Raw genomic sequence first — 25,208 nt, forward strand, 5'->3', positions numbered from 1 at the left:
CAGTGACATTTGTCATGAAAGTTCCTTATCTCTTGGGAGTATCTCTCCTGTATGCAGTTCCAGAATCAGTTTGGAGAAATGGGGAAGTGAAGGAACAATGGCCTGACAACATGTTATCATTGTGTTAATTGTGACATAGTATCAAATCAGGTATTTCTATTCCCAATGAAAGCAGAGCTTATTACACATGAAAGCCACCCATTAGATGCTTGTTGCTGGCATGTTTGGCATTTCATTTTGTGACTTTAAAAACGTATTTTGAGACAGAATGTTTGTGTCTATAAGATTCTTAGGTCCTTGGTTTGTTGTTAGTCTGTAGTCCAAATTTTTTGTGGTTGTGAGTTTTCTTTGCAAATGTAATTCCTTACTCCAGTGAGCTGTGCACTGTCTTTAAAGTGGTAAGCTTCGAATAGCTTATTTGTTGTACCCCTTACTGGTTGTGTTACTTTGGTCTGGCCAAATTGCAGGAAAGAAACTTGCTGAGAGGGAAGGTTCTAGAAGTGCACTAGCCTCTGCTCTGCAGCTGTCCAGTTTTAGGACCTCACTATTGCTCTCCTGACCTGTGTTCTGGTATTGAGACCCTGTCACTTTCTCCAGCACATGGGGGAGGTAACTACCTGGTAACCTAATATTATAGAGTTCCTCTCTAGAATAACTTTGTCCTGAAAACTGACATCAATGCCAGTCCAGTTCGTTGTAGCATGAGTGGTAGGACAGAGTTACTCAAAGTTAAGGAGTTTAAAACGTAACAGCAGAAATCATGATACCAGGCAACATTATGTCAGTAAGTGTTTATGGAGGTGTTCAACCCACAGATACTGCCATAACCGCCACTGCCATAGCCAAAAACAAAATAATAAATCCACCTTCAATGTTTAAAAAAAAAGTGATTTTTTTCATTGTTACTCAGTTATACAGTTCCTAAATGTGAACCTTGTACTTGATAATATTGTGTATCAATGTCAAAGTTAGAAACATTTGATAGACTCTCTGGCTGTACTCTTTAGATCCATATAGTTTCTTACAGTGTTGGTTGTTTACATAGTATTACATCTCTGTTGAGATTCATAGACATATTTAAGAATTACGAGATTTAAGGAAAACAGACTACCTCAGTGTGGTCGTGCACGCCTGTGATCTTGGCATGCTAGAGACTGACTGACCCTGGAGAGTTACTGGGAGAGGATGGCTTGTCCAGGCTATAAGGTGAGTTCAAAACCAGCCTGTGATACATGTAACAATGTTGTTGTTTTAAGAAAGGAAAGACCTGAATGTGGTGCACATGCATTTAATCCAAGCACTTGGGAAGCAGAGGCAGGAAGATCTCTGTGAATTTGAGGTCAGCCAAACCTATAAAGGACATTGCCCTTGGGGAAAGAGGGGAGTTAGAGAGAGATAGAGTGACAAAGACAAAAAGACAGAGACAGGGAGATGGAGACAGAGAGACAGAGATAGAAAGACAAACCAACAGTTATTCATTCAATGAGTCAGACAGACAGAAGAAAGAAAGAAAAGGAAGGCAGGCAGGTACATTATAAAAACAAATATTGTTCATATCAATATGTCAGTTCTGTATCTGCTGCTATGACAAAATGACTGACAGAAATGACATAAAGAAGGGAGGTTGTTTGGGCTCAGAGTTCAGGTGATCATGAAATTATGGCAGCTGAGGCACCTGCAGTGGCTCCATTCCTAAGTTAAAATACATTTAAAGGAAAAAGAAAAAAGACAGAGATCACAAAGCAAGCCTTTGCTAAATGACTACTAGTGATTTTGCTAGTATAAAATTTAATACTGGTGTGTTATTTATTGGACAGGATGCTAAATTCTTTTATGTTTATTAATATTAATTCAAACTAATTAACTTTGGAGTTGTGTATGTTTCAATAATGAAACAAGGACTAAAACCTTGTCTTAGTTAGGGTTTTACTGCTGTGAACAGACACCATGACCAAGGCAACTGTTATAAGAACATTGGATTGGGGCTGGCTTACAGGTTTCAGAGGTTCAGTCCATTATCATCAAGGCAGGAACATGGCAGCATCCAGACAGGCATGGTGCAGGAGGAGCTGAGAGTTCTACATCTTCATCTGAAGGCTGATAGTGGAAGACTGACTTCCAGGCAGGTAGGGTGAGGGTCTAAAGCCTGTGCCCACAGTGACACACCTACTCCAACAAGGCCACACCTCCTAATAGTGTCATCCTCTGGGCCAAGCATATACAAGCCATCACAAACCTGTTAAGAAACTGGGTCTTCTTATGGTGAAAATATAGGAGTGGGTTTGGCAGCACATGTTCCTGACTTTAAACCCAACTCCAGTGTGACAGCTGAGTGACTAAGCTGTGGAGAACACAGTGGGGTTGGAGTGGCTCAAATACGTCAGAATTTGTTCTCCCTCTCCTCTCCCCTCCCCTCCCCTCCCCTCCCCTCCCCTCCCCTCCCCTCCCCTCCCCTCCCCTCCCCTCCCCTCCCCTCCCCTCCCCTCCCCTCCCCTCCCCTCCCCTCCCCTCCCCTCCCCTCCCCTCCCCTCCCCTCCCCTCCCCTCCCCTCCTTTCCTTCCCTCCCTTCCCCTCCCCTCCCTTCCTCTCTCTCTCTCTCCTTTCTCTCTCTCTCTCTCTCTCTCTCTCTCTCTCTCTCTCTCTCTCTCTTTCTTTCTCTCTCTTTCTTATTTTTTAGAAGATTAGAGGAACTCTCTGGTACATAACAATTAAATTGTTCTAGGCTTAATAGAAGGAATGGTGCCTTCCAATTTCAAGATTGGCTGTTGTATTAGTTAGGTTTTTACTGCTGTGAACAGACACTATGACCAAGGCAAGTCTTATAAAAAACAACAACATTTAATTGGGGCTGGCTTACAGGTTCAGAGGTTCAGTCCATTATCATCAAGGTGGGAGCATGGCAGTATCCAGGCAGGCATGGCGCAGGAGGAGCTGAGAGTTCTATGTCTTCATCCAAAGGCTGCTAGTGGAAGACTGACTTCCAGGCAACTAGGGTGAGGATCTTATACCCACACCCACAGTGACACACCCATTCCAACCAGGTCACACCTATTCCAACAAGGCCACACCTTCAGATGGTGCCACTCCCTGGTCCAAGGATATACAAACCATCACAGCTGTAGCTCATTGACCTACTTTGAAGACATGGATGCTCCATGGAGGAAGGTTGTACACAACAGCAGCAGCAAGTGTTGATGATGGAGGCAGAAGCTAAACCTCATTTTCCCTTTTTTCTTTCTTATTAAACATAAAGGGCAGTAGGTAATAGTATCATGGTATCTGGATGTTCTTTATGGGATCATTTAACCAAAGTACCCAGTAGGCAGGATTGCACAAACACTGGGTTATATCACATGATGTATCAGACAATAACACATTTTAAACACACCAAAGTGAATTTATTGAATGATATTGTTAAAGCAGCTAACCTTCTAGAGATTAAAACCTGCTGTTCATAACCCATAGGTCATGACATCCTATATTCTCTCTCTGCATTCTTTAAACTGAAGCATGTGTGCCCCCAAACAGACTGGTTTTCAACAAATAGCGTGTGCTCACTGAAAAAGAAGTAATCACCCGAGTTTTCCTCACCTGCCTAGAGTTTTGCCTTGTATGCCACAGCATATGAAACTGGACAGCCTAAATGAGCGTATGTTAGTTTCTGTAGGGCTCAGAATTTAGGCTGTGTCTCTGGCTCAGGAGAGAACTGAGGCCACTGTGCAGCATTTACCAGGCAAGCTCCTTTCCCCCTTGAGCTTCTGCCCCTGAGTTTGCCTGTTTTATTCTCCCTCCAGTTGTCCTATTACAGGTATTTGCCCTCTGTTTCCCTCCTCTTCTAAGATCTCTCACTCACTTTCATGTCCTATACACACACACACACACACACACACACACACTTCAAATCTAGATTCCTTACATGATACTAGATGTGCACTCTTTGTTTTTCTGAGTCTATGAAACCCTCAACACTTAAATGGCCACTCCTCTCCCTAGGAATTTAATAGTATGTGTGGGTTTACTTACAGTAATTAAAATAATTTTATGTCTGGGGTCACCATAACATGAGAAACTGTATTAAAGGGTCACAGCATTAGGAAAGTTGACAACCACTGTTTTAGAGGCACTTTACAGTGGTACAGAGGTCTTTCACATCCTCACACAAATATTAATTAATTAATAGACAAGGTCTCATTATGTAGCCAGTGGACTCACATTCATACTTCTCCTGCCTACCCTCCCACTAAATAGTTATTATTACCCTGAACTGATACATCAGGATTGATGGTATACATACAAATAAAAGAAAGCAGGTCGAATCTCCACAGGCTGACTGCTCTTTAATCGGGACAATGAGTGAGTGGTACCAGTCTGACCTCAGGAGTTGTCACATGTGGTACAGGGGACTTGGGTTTTATAGGACAAAAAAGTTCTGCTAAAGGATCCAGATGCTTTCTGGATACTGACAGTTTCCACAGGTGTGGTCAGTGACATCAACTCTCCTGTCCCGAGCTCCTCAGTGTGCCTGAAGCTTTTATATCGTTGGCCCTTCATCAGCTTCCTAAGTGTGGTGTCTGTTCCATTTGATGGAATAAACCAGTACTATTTGGTGCATTTTGTGTGTATTTATTCATTTACTCCTCACTAAAACTCTTGAAGTAAATTACTAGTAATTCCAAATTTACTGATGATGGAATTGAACTGTGGAGAGATGCGCTTCATGGGCTAAAAATGTCCAGCCAAGAAGAATTAAAGGAACAGCAGAAGCATGGCTGCATCCTTTCTCTGAATGACCAGAGTCCTCAGCTCCCTGCCATGTCCGACTGCTTATTCCCAGATCCTAGCACATCCATCCTCAACCAAAGGAATACCTACAATACTACATGGTGACCGAAAAGAGCTCTTGAGTATAATACAAAAGGAAGCTTTTTGGGACTAGATCCTGCCTTGATGCTTGGACTGAACGTTTGCATCCCTCCTGTACATTTATGTTATATAGCATATATGTATATGTCAAATGTGTGTGCGTGTGTGTGTTCACATATATAGCATACATGTTGAAACCCAAACTCCAATAATGACGGCATTAGGCGTGGCCTTTGAATGCTGATAGGAGGATAATCAAGTTAGCTTGACTGATGTTAGATAGCAAGGTAATGCAATCTGTGAACCCAGAAATGGTTCTTTCTAGACCCCACATCTACAGACACTGCATACTTAGACTTGCGGCCTCCAAAACTGAGAAATCAGTTTTGGTTGTTTATAAGCTCCCATGGGATTTTGTTATAGGCATGAATACAAAATGAGACTGGGGTTGTTGCCTGCATTAAATTAATGTCAATTGTTATATTATTGGTTCTTGGTTTTATTAAACAATAAAGAGACAGGGACATCATTAAATGGGCATAGGCTGAAACAGATTCTGTAGGGAGAAAATGGTTTAAAAGCCTCAAAGAAGGAAATATGGGCAGAGCAGAATCAACGTCGGGAGCTTCTTCTAACATCCATTCTGCTCCAAGGACTTCTCTTGTACTGCCAACATCGAATCCTTTCCTCCTCTCCTCCCAGGCCCAGGCGCTTGTGGAAACAGAAGCCGTCTGTCCATTTCATGGTTCCTGGCACGTAGTTGATGCTTATGAAGTGTTTGCTAAAGAAAGGAGTGACTAATAGATAGTCCCTTAAACACAGCTGTTCAGAGCATTACAAATAGAAACAGTGACTCACTGGTTCTCACTACATTATAACATAACCTTATTTTATCTCTGGGAGAACATGAGCTTACGTTTCACCAGTTAGAACACTCGTGTTCAGTTTAATGGCTGAGTGCATTGAACATCTGCTTTTTCTCCATCTCCTCCAACAGAGGGAACACTGGAAAAAATTAAAAGGGATATCGCCTTTTAGTAAATATGCACAAGCTACGTGTGGTTATGTAGCCTGTAATCTTAGAACTCTGGAGATGGAGGCAGAAGAAGCAAGATCATCCTTGGTTATATATGGGATTCAAGGCCAGCCTGGACTACATAAGAAACCCTATCTCAAAAACTAAATAGAAAAAAGTTATATGTATACATTTTCACATTTGCTAAGACTTGTTCAGATTTTGTTATCTGCCTTTAGGTTATTTTGAAAACACCACTTCTCATAAATGCTTGTCAGATGTCCCCAAGGTGTGGGCAACAACTGCCTACAAATTTGTTGTGAAGTGGATGTTCCATGAATAGCAAAGCTTACTATTCTAATTTACGGCTAATGCTTCATCTGTCGGAGGATTTATGTTTGTCTTTAGTTGCCTTTATTTTATTTTATTTTTCACTGATTCTCCCATAGGCGACTTTTCATCTAAACTGGCTGCTGAGGTACTATTGAAATTAGCACACTCTGTGTGGCAAATCGAGGGCAGACAACTTATTTAAAGGGGGCTCAGAATATTAAAAATATAGGACCGTGTACTAGGCAGTATTTGTTGTTTCTGATAGTATTGCTGCGGAGAGTAGCTAAACCTCATGCAGGCATCTTAGTTCAGTAACTGAGCTTCTTTACAAGGCAATCGTGAGCTTTTCCTTTGCCATTGACTTTCTGTAAGTTCCTATGTTCTTCAGATAATCATCTCCCTATTACATATGTGCTGAAATTTAAAATTGAAATTATGAGAAAAACTTTTGATAGTCCTGTTAGAAAAAAAATCCATTTTCCTTGTCACTAAGGCCACAAATTGCTACCCCACGTGTCTTATTCTATGGGAAAGCTTCCCCAATATCTGGTTGATCATCATAAGAGAGTTGAATGCATGGATTGGATGCCATAATTTTATCAAGGTGCTTAAGTTGTTTACAAAGTTGAATTTCAAAGGGAAAATAGGTATGTGTGTATCCATATAATATATGTTTATAAATGCATGCACACATATAATACACACACACACACACACACACACACACACACACGTTGTTTATTATAAGGAAAATCATTTTCCACAGGTCTCGTTGCCATTATGCCACCTGAGAATCTTTGTCTGTTTCAGAGCTCCTTTTCAATGCATTTATTCAGATATCACTAGTCAGATGCCCTGTACTGCTGCCCACTCCCCTGCTGGAATTCCTTCTGGTTCAAAATGACATGTGGCCTCCTCCTGGGCACAGCAGATCTAGCTCCCAACCGACTCTGATGAACTTTGTACCTTGTGAGTTCTTCCTGGTGGTTAGTGCCTATCACAAGAGCAGCAGGCTGTGGGAAGAAAAGAAATCATCTAGGCAGGGAACAGGGGAGGCTTTTATTATGAAAATCAGCTTTGAAACTCTGTCATAACAATTATGACACAAAGCCTTCCACTTTTCCATTTACATGTTGATTTTTTTCATAATATTTTCTCTCCAAAGTCTCTCTTTTGTTCATTTTAGTTTGACTCTGTGCATTATTTTTAAATTGGGTAACAGGATGAAAATTACATAACTTAAAAAATTCTTCTCTATCTTTATGTCTGTATAATGAAATTTTCATTTAAAAAAAAGTTGTTTGTGCACATAAAGATTGGAAAAATAGAAAATAATTGAGTTGCCTGCAATGAAATTTAAGTATTTTTATTTATATGTTGAGAATTTCATACATATGTACAATGTCTTTTTATCCCATCCACCTCCTAACCCCTCCTCTGTCTCCTCCACAACCCTCTCTCCAACATCCCTCCCTCCTAACTTCCTCTTCCCTTTATGTATAACCTGCTGAGTCCACTTACTGCTGCCTATATGTGCACGAGTTGGAGACTACCCAGTAGAGCATGGGTGGCCTACTAGGGCTCACATCCCTGAAGAAAAGTGACTCTCCACACTGTACCTGTATACCCATCAACTGCCTCTGTGTATAGGGGTGGAGCTTTGTGACCCCTTCCCCTGCCCATGCTAAAATGTTGATTGCCTTGATGTTATGCAAGTCTTATAGTCTTCCCCTCTAGTCTTCAACACTGTTCTGAGCCTGGGGACAGGGATGACTAGTTTGAATATGAGAACTCACTAGCTCTTACTCTCAGTGCTCTGACAAGTTGGGACCATGGGAGCTTCCATCTGCAGAGGGATTTTAACTTGATATTCTTTGGTGAATAGAGTAAGGATTATTATATCATTTTTTCCAGATTCTATTTTCTGTTTCATATAATTACTTTGGTTATTAAATCCTGACATTCTGGTAATACCTTGAACATTATTCCAAGTCCAGATCTTAAAATGTTTTCATTTATTTGCTAAATAAATTCATATGGGATTTCATATGAAGCATGAACATATTCATTAGACTTCAATGGTTTGCTCCTGACTGTTCTCATACATAGCCTTGTGTGACTGTATCCACAAAGAATAATTGTTCCATAAGCTACTGATAATTGCCGTGTGAGAGGATTGCAGGCCAATAAGTTTTGTAGACAGTGCATAATTCTTTCTTATAAGAAATTCCAGTATATTACAAAATGCTTATAGTAAAAAAATAATAAAATTTAATAGTAGGCACAAACTGTATTTGTTGGAAGAAAAGGTTTTTTTTAAAGATTCATTTCCCTAAAGTCATCTAATATATTATTGCTTTGGGATGCACAGTTTGGGGAATAATGACTTAGTCTAATTTTGAAAATCATTCTCAAACATCACTTTCAAAGCATTCTTTAGCACATTCTTATCCTATTCCTGGATCCTATTTCTTTTACTGATTCCTGCTCTCAGTCTTTCAACAGCCTCCTTTCACTCGTATGCCTCTTTATGTAATTTGGAAGAAAAAGCTCCCTCTTGCAAGTGAAACCTGAACATATCTAGTCAGTCTCCCGACCTGTCTGTCTACTAGATTGCTTGGGTTTAAAACTGAAAACTCACTTTTTAGAGAAAACTGAGTGCTCTCACTTTAATACATACACCAGAGTTCTTAACTAAATCAGATATAAGGGAGTCAGTACAACAGCGCATCAGAGCTGGCCACTTTCCATTATGACCCTGTATTAGAATCTTACTGTCCCGCGGTCTGTGCTGCCTTTCCTCTAAAGAGCATATTGATTATTTTTAATGGAAGCAACAGCTTGCACAGTGTTCTGCATACTATGTTGACCTAAGTAATTCTAAGTGGTTTGATGGGTGTTACCACATGTACAATACAACATCACTTCCCCAAAATTCCCCCTTACGTCTGTGGTAGCACATTGTTTCCCCAAGGCTCCCCTTAAGACAGCCATGGTGCTGTTTGCTCTGATTTTCTGACTTCACTGTAACTTTGTTTCATCCCCCAGCAGTATCTCCTACCCTCCTCACTTTTTATCACAAGTGCTCTTCAGAAGCCCTCGTTTATTTTTTGTAATCTTCCTTGGATATTCTCATACCTAACTGTTTAAAATTAAGGCTTCCTTGTTTAAAAATCTCCAATCTAATTGCTTTCTAACTACTGAGCTTTTATACATTTGTGTGTATCTGTGCATGTGTGTGTGTGTGTGTGTGTGTGTCTTTTATCCTGGAAACAAAGTCACTCACGGAACCTGGGTTAGTTAGGTTGGCAACAAGCCCTAGTGACCCTTTTGTCTGTGGGGTAGGGGTTGGGGTGGGATTATAGGTGTGGACAACTACACCATTTATCATATCGAGTCACAGCTTTTATCATCATTCTCATGAATTATAGCAATCACTACATATTAATGATTCTGAGTAGTCCTTGTCTAAAGCTCCACTGTTCGTTATAGTGGCCAATAGCCAGTCACACAGCTGCTCATAACTGGAGATGTGGCTGCTTTGTGTTGTGTGTATGTGTTTTATATGTAGACCGTGAACCAATGAATAAATGAATAGCAAATAATTTTCAGGGAGAATATAAAACATCTCAAGAATAATATTTGAAATTAGATGTTAAAATGACATTTTAGATAGATCAAAATAAATAAAATGCATTCTTAGAAATAACTTCATGTTTCTTTTTTCTTTTCCAATGCAGAGACAAAAATTAAATTCACACAGGAAAGTTGTTTTTATTGCTGTCAGTTCTGCTCTAACATATTTACACACACAAAAAAAGTCTGACCAGTTCCTTTGAAATATCAGATGTTATCCTGATTAGCTTTCTGACTCCATCGGTGAGCAGTTTTGTTGCCCAACATCCTGCCCATGATGTTGGACTGCCTCTTTCCTGCTTCCCTAGCTCACTAAGTTATCTTTTATTCGTTGGCTTGCTCTTCCTCACTTCCTCCACATGTGACCACAGTTAGTTCCTTATTAATAGTGAGTTCCAAGGAGACTACCTTGACACTGTCTAAACAAGCACACTACTTACCTACAGACACTAACTTGGTTCTTTTCATCACGTTTTGACTTTACGTTGAACCACTCTCTGCTGTCTGTTGAATGGCATCTAAGTTGATTGTGTTTCTAGATGCAATGCTGTTGCTTGGCCAGTTTCCACTCTCAGCATACTCTTCTCTCTTCTGATAATACATGTGCATACTATGTAGGGAAACCACCTGGAAGAGATACAAAATCAGAAAAAAAGAAAAAGAAGATAATGTGAAAGACTGTGTTAAGTTTGGTAGTCTATGGTGTCATCACCTGGATATTGAAGGAGGAAGAACAGGAATTTAAATTCAGCATTAGCTACAACTTGAGGCCTGCCTTGACTATATGAGATGCTGCCTTACCCCCACTTCCCCCTGCCCCCTCTGTGTGTGTGTGTATTTCTCTGTGTATGTGTCTCTCACACACAAATAAATTAAAAGATTATTTGATCAGATATGAGTTTGAATATTAGTTTATATTGCAGTGTTTGTTTAATGCTTTGAATTCTACTTGCCACATACCCATTCCTAAATATCTTTGTCACTGTTTTAAGTGGAGTTATTTTGTTTGTTTTGCTTTTCTTTTTGTTTGTTTGTTTGTTTGTTTGTTTGTTTGTTTTTTAAATGGACTCTCACTTTGGCAAAGAGGCTGACCTAAAATTCACTGTGTAGCTTAGCCTGTCCTCAAACTCACAGTAATCCTCCTGCCTTTCAAGAGTGTGATTACACAACCAGCTAAAGTGTTTTAATAACCAATGGTAAATTCATCAAGAAAGAATTTAAATCTTTGCATCATCCCAGGATCTGTACACAAATACATTTCTCTTTACTCTTATTATTTTCCCTTGAGAAATCATTTTGGTCAGGTTTTTTTTTTTTCTTGATAATTTAAAGGGAAGCACAGCTGATCAATAGCTTAGCTAGACATTTCATCATGAGAGAAGATTTTTCAGAATGAATGTTTCTATCATGGCTAATAAAAAACAAAATTTATAGCCCATCAATAAATAACTAACCTTTCAGAAATGTTTATTGTTCTAGTTCATTAAAGCGTTATATCTTTCAAACAGTATTTTTAAAGGCCATAAAATTAATAGTGTATTTTAAAAGTTTTATTGGCACATATTTCTTAAGTCTATTTTAGCTACAGTGTTTAATTGTGCTGTCTCACATAGGTTGGGAACCTTAATTTTCATGTTCTTTCTATTTGAAAAGAAGATGATTTTCCTCCGGGGCTAGCTTCCATGGTCTACAGTGTGTTTATAGCACACTTGGATTTTCATGTGCTCAGATCTTGGGAGTCTGTCAGAGTTAATCTGGATCTGCTGTTTCTTTATGTCTTAAAATTAGTAACCAAGCCCCCAGCCTGGCAGAATATGTGAAACAGAAATTCTGTATATTAGCTGTCAGAGAGAAATTTCAAATCTTTTCGCTAACCAAAATAAGGGTAGCAAGGAAACCGTTATGGAGAACACTGGAGACTCTGTGTGTTGTGTAGGCTGTTGCTGCATCAGCTGCATTTGTGTTCCTAAACACAGAACACCTCCTACCTTTCCCACTGTGCCTAATGCACACGGACCCCTCACTACACAGGTTCTTTTGCTTTGTGGGGAACTTGCCCTGAACCTGCTAAATTTGTTTTAAATCCACCTGTGAAGCAAACGTCCCACTTCCATTCTCATCTCTCTCCATGCAGTAGCTTTTCTCCGACAACCTGGAGATCCTCTTTCAGCCTTTGCCCACATTCCAGGTTTAGAGACACATCACTGACCATACTTGGAAACTTACCTGGAAGATGTGCTTGGCGACAAGGGCAGACTTCTTTAACCTACTCTGGGGAATTGGGCTATGCACAGACAGGCTGGTCTCCAGTTGAGCTGAACCCAGAAGGATGATAATTCATCTACATGACACAGTAGGTGTTCCCTCATGCTCCTGGAACTCTGGCTTCTGCCTAAGTTATCGACCCCCACCAGCCCCCACAAGAGAAGCATGGCTAGAAGTCCCGTAGGCAATGGCCCAAGCTTCTGACCTTCAGGCTAAACTCCTCCCCAATTACCTAGACCATAAAAGGGGCTGTTAGTCCCCCACCTTACTCTCTTACTTCTTGCTCTCTTACTTCTTACTCCTCACTCTCACCCTCTCTCTCCTCTTCCCTTCCTCTTTGTCTTCTCTCCACTCTCCTCTCCTCTCTCCCTCTTACTCTCTTTCTCTAGCTCTCTCTCTCTCTCTCTCTCTCTCTCTCTCTCTCTCTCTCTCTCTCTCTCTCTCTCTCTCTCCTTCTCTCTTTCCTCCTGCCTTTTTACAATAAAGCTCTAAAACCATAGAGAGTCTCTGCTCATCAAGACCCGCTGCACTCACTCTCACTGGTGTTGGGAACCTCTCTTCCCTCATCCCTCTCTCCTATGACCCCTGGTGGCTTTAGCAAAGTAGAACTGGTGCTCCCCGGGGCTCTCCCCAGGCTTTAGGAAAGTAGCTCCGGGACTCCCAGGTAGGGCTGCCCCTTGCCACCACCCTTCCCCAAGAGTGGGTCAGAGGCTTAGATGCCCACCCTGGATGAGTGGAAGGTAGATAGCAGCCCTCCCAAGCCTGACAGACGTGGAACTCTGGTGGGGTATGGGTCTTCCCTTCCCCCTTTTCCCCAGGCCCCCCTTTTTAGTTCCCAACAACCTACACCTGCTAGAATGATTCTGGGATGTACTAGGGCTTCTTCAGACATGTTCACAGTGTATTTGCCGCCTTGACCCCAAAGACCTTCATCAGTCCTGAAGAGCACCATGAATTATGTCCCTTTAATCATCTGTCCCCTAAATCTTCCAATACCATTCAATGATTCCACATCTTCCTTTCCTTTTCACCTTTACACATTCCTTAGATCACCTTTGCAGGTGATCCTAGGCTATCTTTAAAACTCTTCTGTTTAGAGAGTTCTCTTTTACCTAGAAAATTAACTCTTTAATGCTTACTATTTATATGGCTGAAGATAAATAGATAGAGTGTGGAAAGAAGAATAAAAGTATAGATATATCATATCTAAATATGTAAGGTAAGATGCTCCCAGAAGTAAAAACACTTGTTGATGCCATGGGTTTGATCACCAGGATCCACATAGGGGAAGCAGGGAAACAACCATGCAAAGCATTCACTGACTGTGACATCCATACCACAGTATTCACACATGTACATACAAGTACAAATACACACATGTACATACACACATACACTCACACAAACTATTTGACAGATTTTTGTTTTGTCACCTATATGAACTTCCATGCTTGCTCCTTGTATGGGTGCTGGCAATATGGAGAAAGACCCCATACTTAGGTTGTTCACACCACAGCCCTTCCACTTCTTGCACAGGTTTGTCCTTCACTACTCATGCTTAACTATGCATTCCCTCAGCCTTCATTTTTCAGACTTCTTCGTACCCAGCCACTTAATGCTTAGCTGCCTGACACTGCTTTATCTTTTTATCTTCTATAGTCAGCCCACAATTACAGTCAGGGACAGCACTCATTGTCTCTGCAGAAAGTCAGCAAGCAGAATGCATGTGATTGATACCCAAGAGTCACCTTTTGCTGAGTTCCTTTTCCTTTCCTTCCTCCTTTATCAGTCCTTAATACACACACACACACACACACACACACACACACACACACACACACACTACTGATCAATTTTTGTTTCTCTTTTGCATGCTTTTACTTTGAATTATCTCTGATGGAATATTGTTTTGTCGGCTTATTTCCTAGATGGGAAGTGATGGAATTTTACGCCTCAGTACTTCAGCTCTAAATAATGAATTCTTTGCATACGCAGCACAAGGGTGGAAACAGCGACTGGCAGAAGGTAATTTTCAGTTTCCTGTTATTATGTGACATGCTAGAGCGTGTATAGAGTATTAGTACACGGGTTCTGCATTAGCGTGTACAGACTGTGCTAGAGCAGCTGGCGTATTCTAGAGTACACACACTTTACTACAACACACTATCCTGAGTGCATGTGCTCTGCTAGGGCACATGCATGATATTAGAAAAACCCACATTTCTACAGTGTCTATATTATGTTAGTATAGACATGCTCTGTGGGAACACAATACTCACACTGCTACAGTACATATACTACTGTCTTATTAGTTAGGGTCTTATTGCTGTGAGACACCATAGCCAAGGCAATTCTCATAGAGGGCAAAGATTTCATTAAGGCTGGCTTGCAGTTTCAAAGGTTTAATCCATTATCAACATGGTGGGATGCTTAGCAGCATGCAGGCAGACATGGTACTGGAGAAGGAGCTAAAATGTTTACATCTTGATCTGAAAGCAGGCAGAAGGAGACCCATCTTCAGCAGGCAGCCAAGAGGAGGCTCTCTCCCACACTGAGTGGGACTTGAGCACAGGAACTCAAAGCCCATCCCCACAATGACACATTTCCTTGAACAAGGCCACACCTACACCAACAGGGCTACACCCCTAATAGTGTCACTTCCCTTGGGCCAAGCATATTCAAACCACCACAACTATGTACGGCATATGTACTGCATTAGAATTTATGTACTGTGCAAGAGAAGACATGCTATGCTAGAGTGCATATACTGCACTAGAGGACATATGGCAGTGATGGACTTTGTTAAGGAACACATACTGCAGACACAGCTAGAGTGCACATATACTGCTAGAATACACACACACACTGTGCTAAAATACATAAACCATGATGGAGTAAATGTGCTATTCTAGAGCACACACACTCTAGTGTGTACACACTCTGGAGTATACACACCAGAGAGTACACACTGTAGAGCACACACACTCTGTAGAGCACACAACACTGTGGCGTTCTCACACACTGTAGAGCATGCACACTATAGAGTACATACAGTGTAGAGAACACACACTGTAGAATGCACACCCTTTGTGGAGTGTACCTGTAATGAACTTTATATATTTCTCTGACTTCCAGGTCTTCTCCCCTCCCCTCTGAGACATGTTTTCACTTATTACAATTCCCCCCCTTTTCTGTTTTTTTGAGAGCATTTCTTTTTATTTTTTTTTAAACTACCCCCCTTTTCTAAAGCAACACAGTAATTCTTTGATGAGGAGGAGTGCTTTTAGTATGGGACATTTTTGAAGAATGTGTGACATACCATAGATTTTGCATATACATGTTCATATATAATTTCATTGAAATTACAGTAGTTTGAACCATTGTGTTTTTCCATGCTCTGGATTCTAAGGAAACTTGGACCCCCTTATGCCCCAGAGCTTCTGTCATCATTTCCTTCCTTTGAACTCAACCCAGGGTTTTGGATAGACTAAGATCCCAATGTAGCACATGACTCCCTCACTTGGAGTTGCTGGCCCTGGTTGCAAACCTGAGCTTCTCCTGGGACTGTGATCCCTCCAGCTCATATGTTCTCAGTCCTCACGGGTCACATCCGTTTCTCATACTGCCATTTATTCTTAGTATATTTGTACTTTTTGAATACTATTTTATACCAAACAACATGCCTAAGTGGTCTGTAGCATATTTCAGATTATTCCTTAAGCCTGTATTCTCACAGTCTTCTCATAGCTTCCATTGGGATCTCCTTTTTATAGTAAATAATGGCATTTTTAACATAACATTTTCTTTCCAACAGTACATTTTTCCAAGCAGCCTTGTTCAACCCAGATCTGTGCTACCATCTATAAGCTTCAGGTTCTGACTGGTCCCTTCCCTTCACCCCTGGTCTTTTTAAACCGTTTATAAATCTCACTAGCTTGTTCTACACATTCTAAATTCCAAATGCTACGTACTAAACCTAGAATTTCCCCCTTGCTTTTCTCTTCTTCCTTTGGCTGTCTCTGAACTGCCATCCTACCCTCACACTTGGGGACTCTAAAACTTGGACAGTACATGTGACTCTACTTTTAATCTGATACCTGTTAGCATCCCCACTGTTGCTGGCCCACTTGTAACCTGCATCTTTCTCTCCATGCTGTTCAGCAGCTTTCAGGCAGGAGACCTTTGGTTTCTCCACCACTTTATCACCTGTCCTTCCCGACGATTTTCCTGTCTCTGCTCTTTCCTCATGGGATACCATGAGGTACTCATCTATCTCCTGAAGGAAATTTTTATCTCTCTTTAGAGTGTGCATTGGGTAATTAGCTTCAGCCTTCCTTTCTTACTTAATTTCATCCTATATTCTGCTAAGAATTGGCCACTCAAAAGGACATAAATATGCATATTCATGTCTCTGTGCCTTGTGATTTAATCACTTACATAAGCCTGATCATCCTTTAAAAGCTAACTCAAGAGCCAACTCCTAAATGTAATCCTCTTTAATTGACTTAGGGAAAATTAAGTGCTGTCCTGTCTCTACGTTTGATGCATATATTTTTATTATGGCCTGTACAGGGCTTTGGACAATATTTCATAGTCCGCTATGCACCTTCTACTTCCATCAGGATGATTTCCTCCAGGACAGTAGGTATGCAGTTTCATTTCCAGCCCATAGTATGTAATAGCTATGCCAAATTTTTAGAGTTGGTCTAACGTGAAATGAGCATTTGAGCGATGTTCATAAAATGGACAATATTAAAAATGTGATCATTATACTTCTTGCTTTTAACATCTAGTGAAGTTTACTCAACTGAATGGCACGTGGTCTTTCCGAATTGACAGAAGACATGAGCATTTTAATTCAATTTATTGCCAATTTCTTTCTAGGAGAGTTTACCCCAGAAATGCAATTACGAATAAGGCAAGAAATTGAGAAGGAAAAGAAAACAGAACCTTGGAAAGAAAAATTCTTTGAGAGGTTTTATGGAGAGAGGTAAGTACTAGAGATTTTCTCTTATTTCTCTTAGAAGGAAATGAAAATGTAATTCTCTGCTTCCCATGGCGCCCTCAGATGCTGTAAAACTTAATAAACCTGTGAGAAAAGGCAATGGTCTCCCAGTGAACGAAATTGAAGGTAAAATTATAGTGGCATATCAGCACTTAAATCTTAAAAATGCGCTATCAGGGTCTATAACATGTAGATGAAAATTCATCTTAGGTCTAAAATTACAGGTGAAATCTTGAAGAAGTCAATTGTGGTTTTCTTAAGTGGATTTTGATAAAATTACCTTAGTTTTTAATCCAAGTATTTTCATTAATAAATATTCTGAAGACATGTAATCGAGGCACATTTAATTCACATGCTTGTCCCCTGCAAATATTGAATTGAGGTGTCCATTCTAGTGTGTGCTTAGTTCTTGTGTTGGAGAGAGCCTGAGATATCATCTTCCACTCTATATGTATAGAGTACAGTTTGACTTAACATTTTTAGTCAGCATGCATGTTGGTTTACTTTTTTCAACTAAGTGTGTATATGTGTATGATGTGTATGTTCATGATGAACGTCCTGATGCAGCACCTGTGTAGAGGTCAGAGAACAACTATTGGGTATCATCCAGGGTCTCTGCCATTGTACTGTATACTCTAGGCTAGCTGGACCTGCAGCCTTCATCTGAGTCTCCTGTCTTTACCTCCCATCTCACTGTAGGAAGGTTGGGATTACAGGTGCTCCCCATTCTGTCTAGCTTTCTGTGTGGGTCTTTGGTTATCATGCATGTCTGGCTAGGGCTTTTACCTGCTGGCTAGGGCCTTCTCTCTGACTATGCTTTTCAAAAGTAAGCAATAGCAACCGTATGTATATATGGTAGAAACTGAGCCTGAAAGCAGTTATGTCTGCATCCTGTTTAGCAGGCAGACATTGTCTAGGAAGAATCTCAGTCTCAGACAACCAGATTTCTAGAAATGGAGATCAAGAAGCTATTAATTTGTAGCTCCAGGTCTTTGTAGAGAAAAATGTGCTGACTAATATTTTTATAAAAGGTACAGAGATGGTTCCAGGGAATTTCTTCTGTTTCACTCAGTTTCATTTCATGAACATCTCCTGTTAGTGGTTAAATAAACTCTAGAAATCTCACTTGAGCTTTTCTGGAAGTTCAAGGAATATGTCTTAAAGGGGCTGTCTGTATATGTGCAAAGGGGGATAGCCTGGTTCATAAAGTGCTTCCTGTGCACACAGGAAGAACCCAGTGAAGCTCCAGAACCAATATTGTTTGCAATGGCACATTTATAATCTTAGCACTGGGAAGGCGGGACAGTTGGTCAGCTGGCCTTACTTGTTTGATAAGCTCAAAGGTTAGTGAAAAAAAATCAGTATCAAAACCCAAGTTACATGCATACACAGCTTACAAACACACCACCAGGGGGACACGGGAGTCAGACAGATGGCTCAGCCATTAAAAGCACTTTCTGTGTAAACATAAGGATCCTAACAACCACATGACAAAAAACACATCCTGAAGACACCTGTAACTCAAGCTCCAAGGGATCAGATGTATTTTCCTGGCTTTTATATAAGTATGTTCTTATTGTCCTCATTCACAGGACTCCTAAGCAGTGAGGTCTTTGATTTCTCTAGCTGGGTTCTTTGATGCACATACACATATGGCAAACTAAATAGAGATAAAGTATTATAATTTATTTAAGCGTGCACACAGATTTGAATATCCACTTGAAATGTATTGATGGAGCATCTCTAGGAGTTGAACCCAGAAATTTACTTTGTTGGAAGATTTCTACGTTATCCTGAAGCTTGGAAGCATGAAAAAGTGTGAACTACATGCCTGAAGCCTACATTGATGTTATAAAAGGTTAGGTAGGTAGCAGGAAACATGAAGATCAATGTTATGGTCTATATTATAAAGTTCAGTAAGTTGTTTAAAATATTAATTCCACAAATAATTCTCATAAAAATTCATAAACATGCACATTTTATCCAAGAAGTTTGGATACTCCCAGATTCCCAAGCACATTAGATAGAGAGGCATTGTCACTGAAGATGACAACTACCATACCACAAGTAACAACTTTCTACAACCCTTATCACACTCTGAAACACAAGATCATATCCTAGAGACTTTTCTTGTTGTAGTCTGGTGAGTCTCAACTTGTGGGTCATAACTCCTTTGGTGGTCAAATGACCCTTATAGGGCGGTCGAATAGCAGATATCCTGTGTATCAAATATTTACATTATGATTCATAACAGTAGAGAAACTACAGTTATGAAGTAGCAATGAAAATGATTTTATGGGTGGGGATCACTGCAGCATGAGAAACTGTATTAAAGGGTCATAGCATAAGGATGACTGAGAACCAGTGCTGTAGACTAGATTGATTTTTTTGTTGTTTTGTTTCTTGTTGTTTTTTTTTTTTAACTTCATGACATCATGTAACTTGTCCTTTGATCTTTACTATCTTATTAATTCGTATTGGAGAGCTGACACACAACAGTAGCAGCTTCTACTATTTTGCAATTCCTGTGTTACTTAGACTCCCCACTATTTGGGAGATCCACCAGAGCACCAGACCTCCTCTCAGGTGACTGACACCATTTGTCTTTTCATTGCTCTGAGGTTTCCTTAGAATATTGCTACCCAAACCTTTTCCTTGCCTGCATCCTAATTTGGATTCATTTATGATGTTTTTCTCTGCTATCTGCTGCTGCAATGTAATATGAAGAAAACAGTAACTCACTGCATATTTCCCTGTGTCTACTCACTTCATATTTCCCTGTGTCTACTTAGCCTTGCTTGGGCATTCAGCATTAAGAAAAATAATCTTGCAAATACTCTGTTATCCTATATGGAACATCTTCATAGTAAAGCATGCACACACATTTGATTGACACCAGTATCATCTGGTAGAATAACTTTAATAATGCAAATTATTTTATTATCTTCATATTTAATTAGACACTTAGATAGTAAGATAAAGATTAAGTGCATTTCTTAGATTGTTTCTAAGATTCCCATTCTTTGAACATCATTTCAATTTTAAAATTTGATATATTTATCTAAACTCCCATTTATTTAATTATTTCCATTCTATGCTTTAAAGTCTCCATAATTTTTATATTACAAAGACATATTTTTGCTTGATTTTAAAAAAACTTAGGTTTTGTTTATTCTTTGATTTTTCTATCCATATTCTCTGATTCATTGTTTTTTGTAACATTTAAATTCTCTTTACTAATACTTGGTAAGATCCATAACTCATTACTTATAAAACAAAAAATGCCTTTCTTAATTAGCTATAGCTTCTTTTAGGCATAATGGTAGCACTAAGGCTATATGAAGAACTACTTAACATAAATTAATCACATAGCTTAGTGGTTGTATGATTAAATTGATACATTTACTTTTATTGAATACTGAACTTGTAAGAGCCAATCTGAGCCTTTTATTTCATGACTATACAATGATGTCTCTACTTCTTCCTCAGATCGGGCATGTCCAGAGAAGAATCTCTGAAGCTTACTTCTGAACCAAACCATGAAGGAGCTGAAGGGAGTTCCTCACATGGGGACTCTGGCATTCCTGGTCCTTCTGCTCAGAATGCATTAGAAGAACAGCAACCAAAAATCATGAAAAGCTCAGCTTCCTTGGAGCCTGAGTTCTGCACTACCGTTTGCCCTATGTTAGAGGTCCCAGTGAAGGATGTAATGACAGAATCAGAAACAGAAGACATATTTATCCCGGAGGAATCTGTGATTCAGGAGGAAGTGGCAGAGGAGGTAGAGACAAGTATCTACGAATGCCAAGATGAAAATCTTAAGACAATTCCTGAGTTTTCTGAGGAGTCTGAAAGTCCTGCCACCTCTTGTGAAGAACCCCAGGTAGCAGCCCCTGAAGATAGCTTGGAGTCCTGTGTTGTAATGAATGATATTTTAGACACTTTACCTCACATCGAAGTGAAGATAGTTGAGAAATTAGAATGTCCACAGGAAGAAATGTCAGTTGTTATTGACCAACTAGAAATCTGTGACTCTCTTCTTCCTTGCCCTTCATCGGTCACCCATGTCCTTGAGGTGGAACAGAAGGAGCAAGAAACCACCATAGAAACCAGTGCCATGGCCCTGAGAGAAGGGCCATCTTCTCTAGAAAGCCAACTTCCAAATGAGGGAATTGCTGTAGATATGGAGCTGCAGAGTGACCCTGAAGAACAGCTCTCAGAAAACGCTTGCATCTCTGAGACTTCTTTCTCCTCTGAAAGTCCAGAGGGAGCATGTGCCAGCCTTCCATCCCCAGGTGGGGAAATACAGTCCACATCTGAAGAGTCATGCACTCCAGCCTCTCTGGAAACAACATTCTGTTCTGAGGTGTCCAGCACTGAGAATACAGATAAGTACAACCAGAGAAACCCCACTGGTGAGAGCCTTCATGCATCTCTGGTGTCAGAAGTATCTCCACTGGCCACCTCACCTGAAATCTCAGAAGCATCTCTTATGTCCAACTTGCCTCTGACGTCTGAGGCATCACCAGTATCCAACTTACCTCTAACATCTGAAGCATCTCCAATGTCTGATTTACCACCGACATCAGAAACTTCCTCAGTGTCTTCCATGCCTCTGACCTCTGAGACACCTTTTGTATCCAGTTTGCCAATTCCTGCAGAGACTTCTCCAATTTCTAATTCTTCCATGAATGAAAGAATGGTGCATCAACAGAGAAAGTCACCTTCAGGATCTGAAGAAGCTATCTCTCCACAGAAAGAGGAACCTTCCATCCCCACCAAGCCTCTGGGAGAGAGCCTTGTCTCCCACCCAAAGCCTTTATCCACCATTACAGAACCCATCAACATGAGTTCTGCCATGGTGCCTGAAGCACTTCCACCTGAAGGATCGCATAGTCAGACTCTGAGTCAGGAGCCTTGTAACGCTCATGTTGAAATGGAAAAGCTCTATGCCTCTTCCATCCCAGAACTTCCTTCTACAGAGATGACAAAAGTTAAAAACCATAGTGTTCTGCAAAGAACTGAAAAGAAAGGGGTGTCTTCACCATTGGAAGTCCCTGTTTTTTCTGAGGAAACGGAGACCAAGGGAATCGAGCTTCCTCCAGCTAAACTACAGGACAAGCAATATGTGCCATCAGTAGATAAGGCTACATTTTTAGAAGGCTCAAGAAATAAAATACATAAACAGAGCAGTACACTAAATCGATTGGAGACCTCACATACTTCCAAAGTATCAGAGCCCTCCAAGTCCCCCGATGGGATAAGAAATGACAATAGAGAGTCAGAGATATCAAAAAGGAAAACCGTGGAACACAGCTTTGGAATATGTAAAGAAAAAAGAGCCAGGATAGAAGATGATCAGTCAGCCCGCAGCCTAGCATCCAGCAGTCCTCCTGAGAAAGAGCAGCCACCACGGGAGGAGCCCAGGGTTCCCCCTCTAAAGGTATGGTATTTTACATTTTAAAACAGGAAAAATTATATATATATATATATATATATATATATATATATATATATATATCCCCTTATTTAGAAACTTAATTTCCAAAAGTTAGGTGCTTCTCTTTTAGGGCTTCACATAGCAAACTGTAATCTAATCTACTTATATTCACTCTAACATTAAATTGTCTTTAAAAAACTGCATAGAGGAGACTTCAGAGATGGATGAATGGTTAAGAAAACTTACCACTCTGGCAGACGACCCATATTCAGTTCCAGCATCCATATCAGGTGGCTCAACAGCACCTTTAACTATAGTTTCAGAGGCTCTGTAGCTTTCTGATGTTCATGGTACTTGCAAGCACATTGCAACACACATACATACACACACATTTTTAAAAATCTTAATAAGCTATACAATGAGTCCATGAAAGAAGATCTGAATTATCCATGTTTAAAAGCAGTATTTAGGAACAATGTAGAGAAGGGTGGGGCCTGGCAGACCCTATACAACATGGAGAGGTCAGGAATTTTGTGGATATCATGATACGGACGAGGAACTTGGGAAGCTGTAAAAGATGAAATTTTACAGGTTTGAGTCAGGAGCAGAGCTAGCACTGAGAGATGAAGACCCAGCAAACATTGAACATCCACTGCCACAGATAAAGAACATGACTTATGGGGCACCTTTGAATATTTCTTAAGCAAACTTAAAAAAATTCATTATAAACGGAGAGAGAATACAGTAGATGTATCAATAAATCAAAGATTTTGTTTCCAAGATATTAAAGAGGCCTCAGATGTCACCAAATTATAAAGCTTTTTGGACAGATAATCCTCTTTAGATACTTAGATTTTATCCTGGATCAGTGTATCTTTTAAGAAGATGCTTATGTTAAATAAGTTGTAGGTAGGTAAGAAAAATGAAAATTAAGGTTGTTTCAAAAGAAATCTCTGATTATAAATTTTACTATGCTGTGTCATTTATTTGTGTCCTTTGTCTAGTTCATAGATCACTGTAGAATTAAAAATCATCTTAAGCTTTTTAAAAGACAGCTTTTTTTTTATTTTGCTCTGTTATACCCATTTTTATAGGTGATTCAGGATCTTTACAAGGCTGAGTTTTAAGAGTGTGGTTTTAGTTATTTTACTTAATAAAGCAGTGCCTATTAAATAAGATTCTAATATGTAAAGGTCTGTTGCAAACACCAATTAATAAATCACTCTCCTGTCTAATTTATAAATATAGAAAAAATGCATAAATATCCTTTTTACATCTTGTTAGCGATGCCAGCGTTATTTTTCTAATCCAAAGCTGATGTTCAGACTGCTGTGCACTTTAGTTACATACATATTAGTAGGTCAAGTAGATACGTATGTGATAGATATGTGTTTTTAGGAAGTCAGAAAGCAATTTATACCCTTAGTTTTTGCCTTGAATTTATATCTTGGTTAAGCTGACTTAGATAGAATTTTATTATTTTAATTATTTAGACTAAGGGAAATATTAGATATAAAAATGCAATCCCTCTGGAAGATAGGTGATTCTTGGATATGGATTGGAGGACATGATTTATAAGCAGGTTTTACATAAGAACAAAAAATTGCTCAAAGAGAAGAGAAGTTATCTAGAGGCCCAGAAACTCATCCCAGGTGGGAAGATTCTGTAGCCATCCAGGAATTATAATGCCAATATACATATATGTTTTGGACAAATATATAAATATTCTGGTGCAGTTTTGTTCTAAATGGAGAGGGTAAGGACACAGAGCATATACTCTGAATAGCCAAATTAGGTATTTACAGACTCTCTGCCACTATATGATTGTCAAATCCCTGGGCAGGTAACTTCCAAGTTTGAAATGAGGACAGAAACCAGAGCCCTGCCAGCCCCTAAACTGTGACTCTGAGGGTGTTCTTAGTGACTGGTTTATCAGAGCCTTACCATGGGAGGCTGCACACTAGCTCTTGTGCCTCCCACATGAGATGATGACTTTTTGAGCTATTGACCTGTATTGATTTTTTGTCTTATTAAATAGCATGACTAGCATTATAGACTGGACTGGGACAGGTACAATGTCCCTGTAGATGACCAATGTTAAAAGAAATCACCCAACTCATTTGTTTTGAAATGCAAAAGTAGTCAAGTCACCTATCCCTGCTTCTATTAAAATACCAGGGTAATACACAGCTTAAGTACAGCATCCTCTATCTACATGAAGCTGCTGACCAGAAATAACTGACTTTCTGAACAGTAATAGTATTCTTACTGCACACATTAGGCAACATGCCAAACGTTTATGAGAATCCACCAAAACCATACCACCCTCTGATCACAGAGCCACTGAGGCACACAGTGATCTTCCACAAGGCCAGGATGAGAACTGTGGTTTCCATGCTTCTTGGCCACAACTGTTTGCTTTGGATTAAATGAAGGAAGATTAAACTGAGAGTAAACGTCTCAGTTGGTTTGTCTTTCTCTAACAGGGAAGATAATTTTAAAAGTAAGTATCTATAAGTCTTTCCAACTTTCTATCTATCTATCTATCATCTATTCTCCCTCTGTGTATATATATATATATATATATAAAATCCATCTATCATCTATTATCTATCTATATATGTATCATCTATCTATCATATATCTGTCTG

General features: G+C 39.8%; 1 protein-coding gene across 1 annotated transcript in view; it reads left to right on the top strand.

The window, feature by feature from the left end:
- Positions 1-25,208, top strand: part of Asxl3 (ASXL transcriptional regulator 3) — a 111,971-nt gene that overhangs the window by 81,143 nt on the left and 5,620 nt on the right. The window contains exons 8-10 of the mRNA XM_085833575.1: positions 14,041-14,137; positions 16,997-17,102; positions 20,607-22,560. Coding sequence (XP_085689701.1) covers positions 14,041-14,137; positions 16,997-17,102; positions 20,607-22,560 — 2,157 coding nt within the window. The remainder of the gene's footprint in view (positions 1-14,040; positions 14,138-16,996; positions 17,103-20,606; positions 22,561-25,208) is intronic.

This window comes from Mus caroli, unplaced genomic scaffold, assembly GCF_978045245.1.
Source record: "Mus caroli unplaced genomic scaffold, Mus_caroli_1 scaffold_19, whole genome shotgun sequence".
Lineage (NCBI taxonomy): Eukaryota > Metazoa > Chordata > Mammalia > Rodentia > Muridae > Mus > Mus caroli.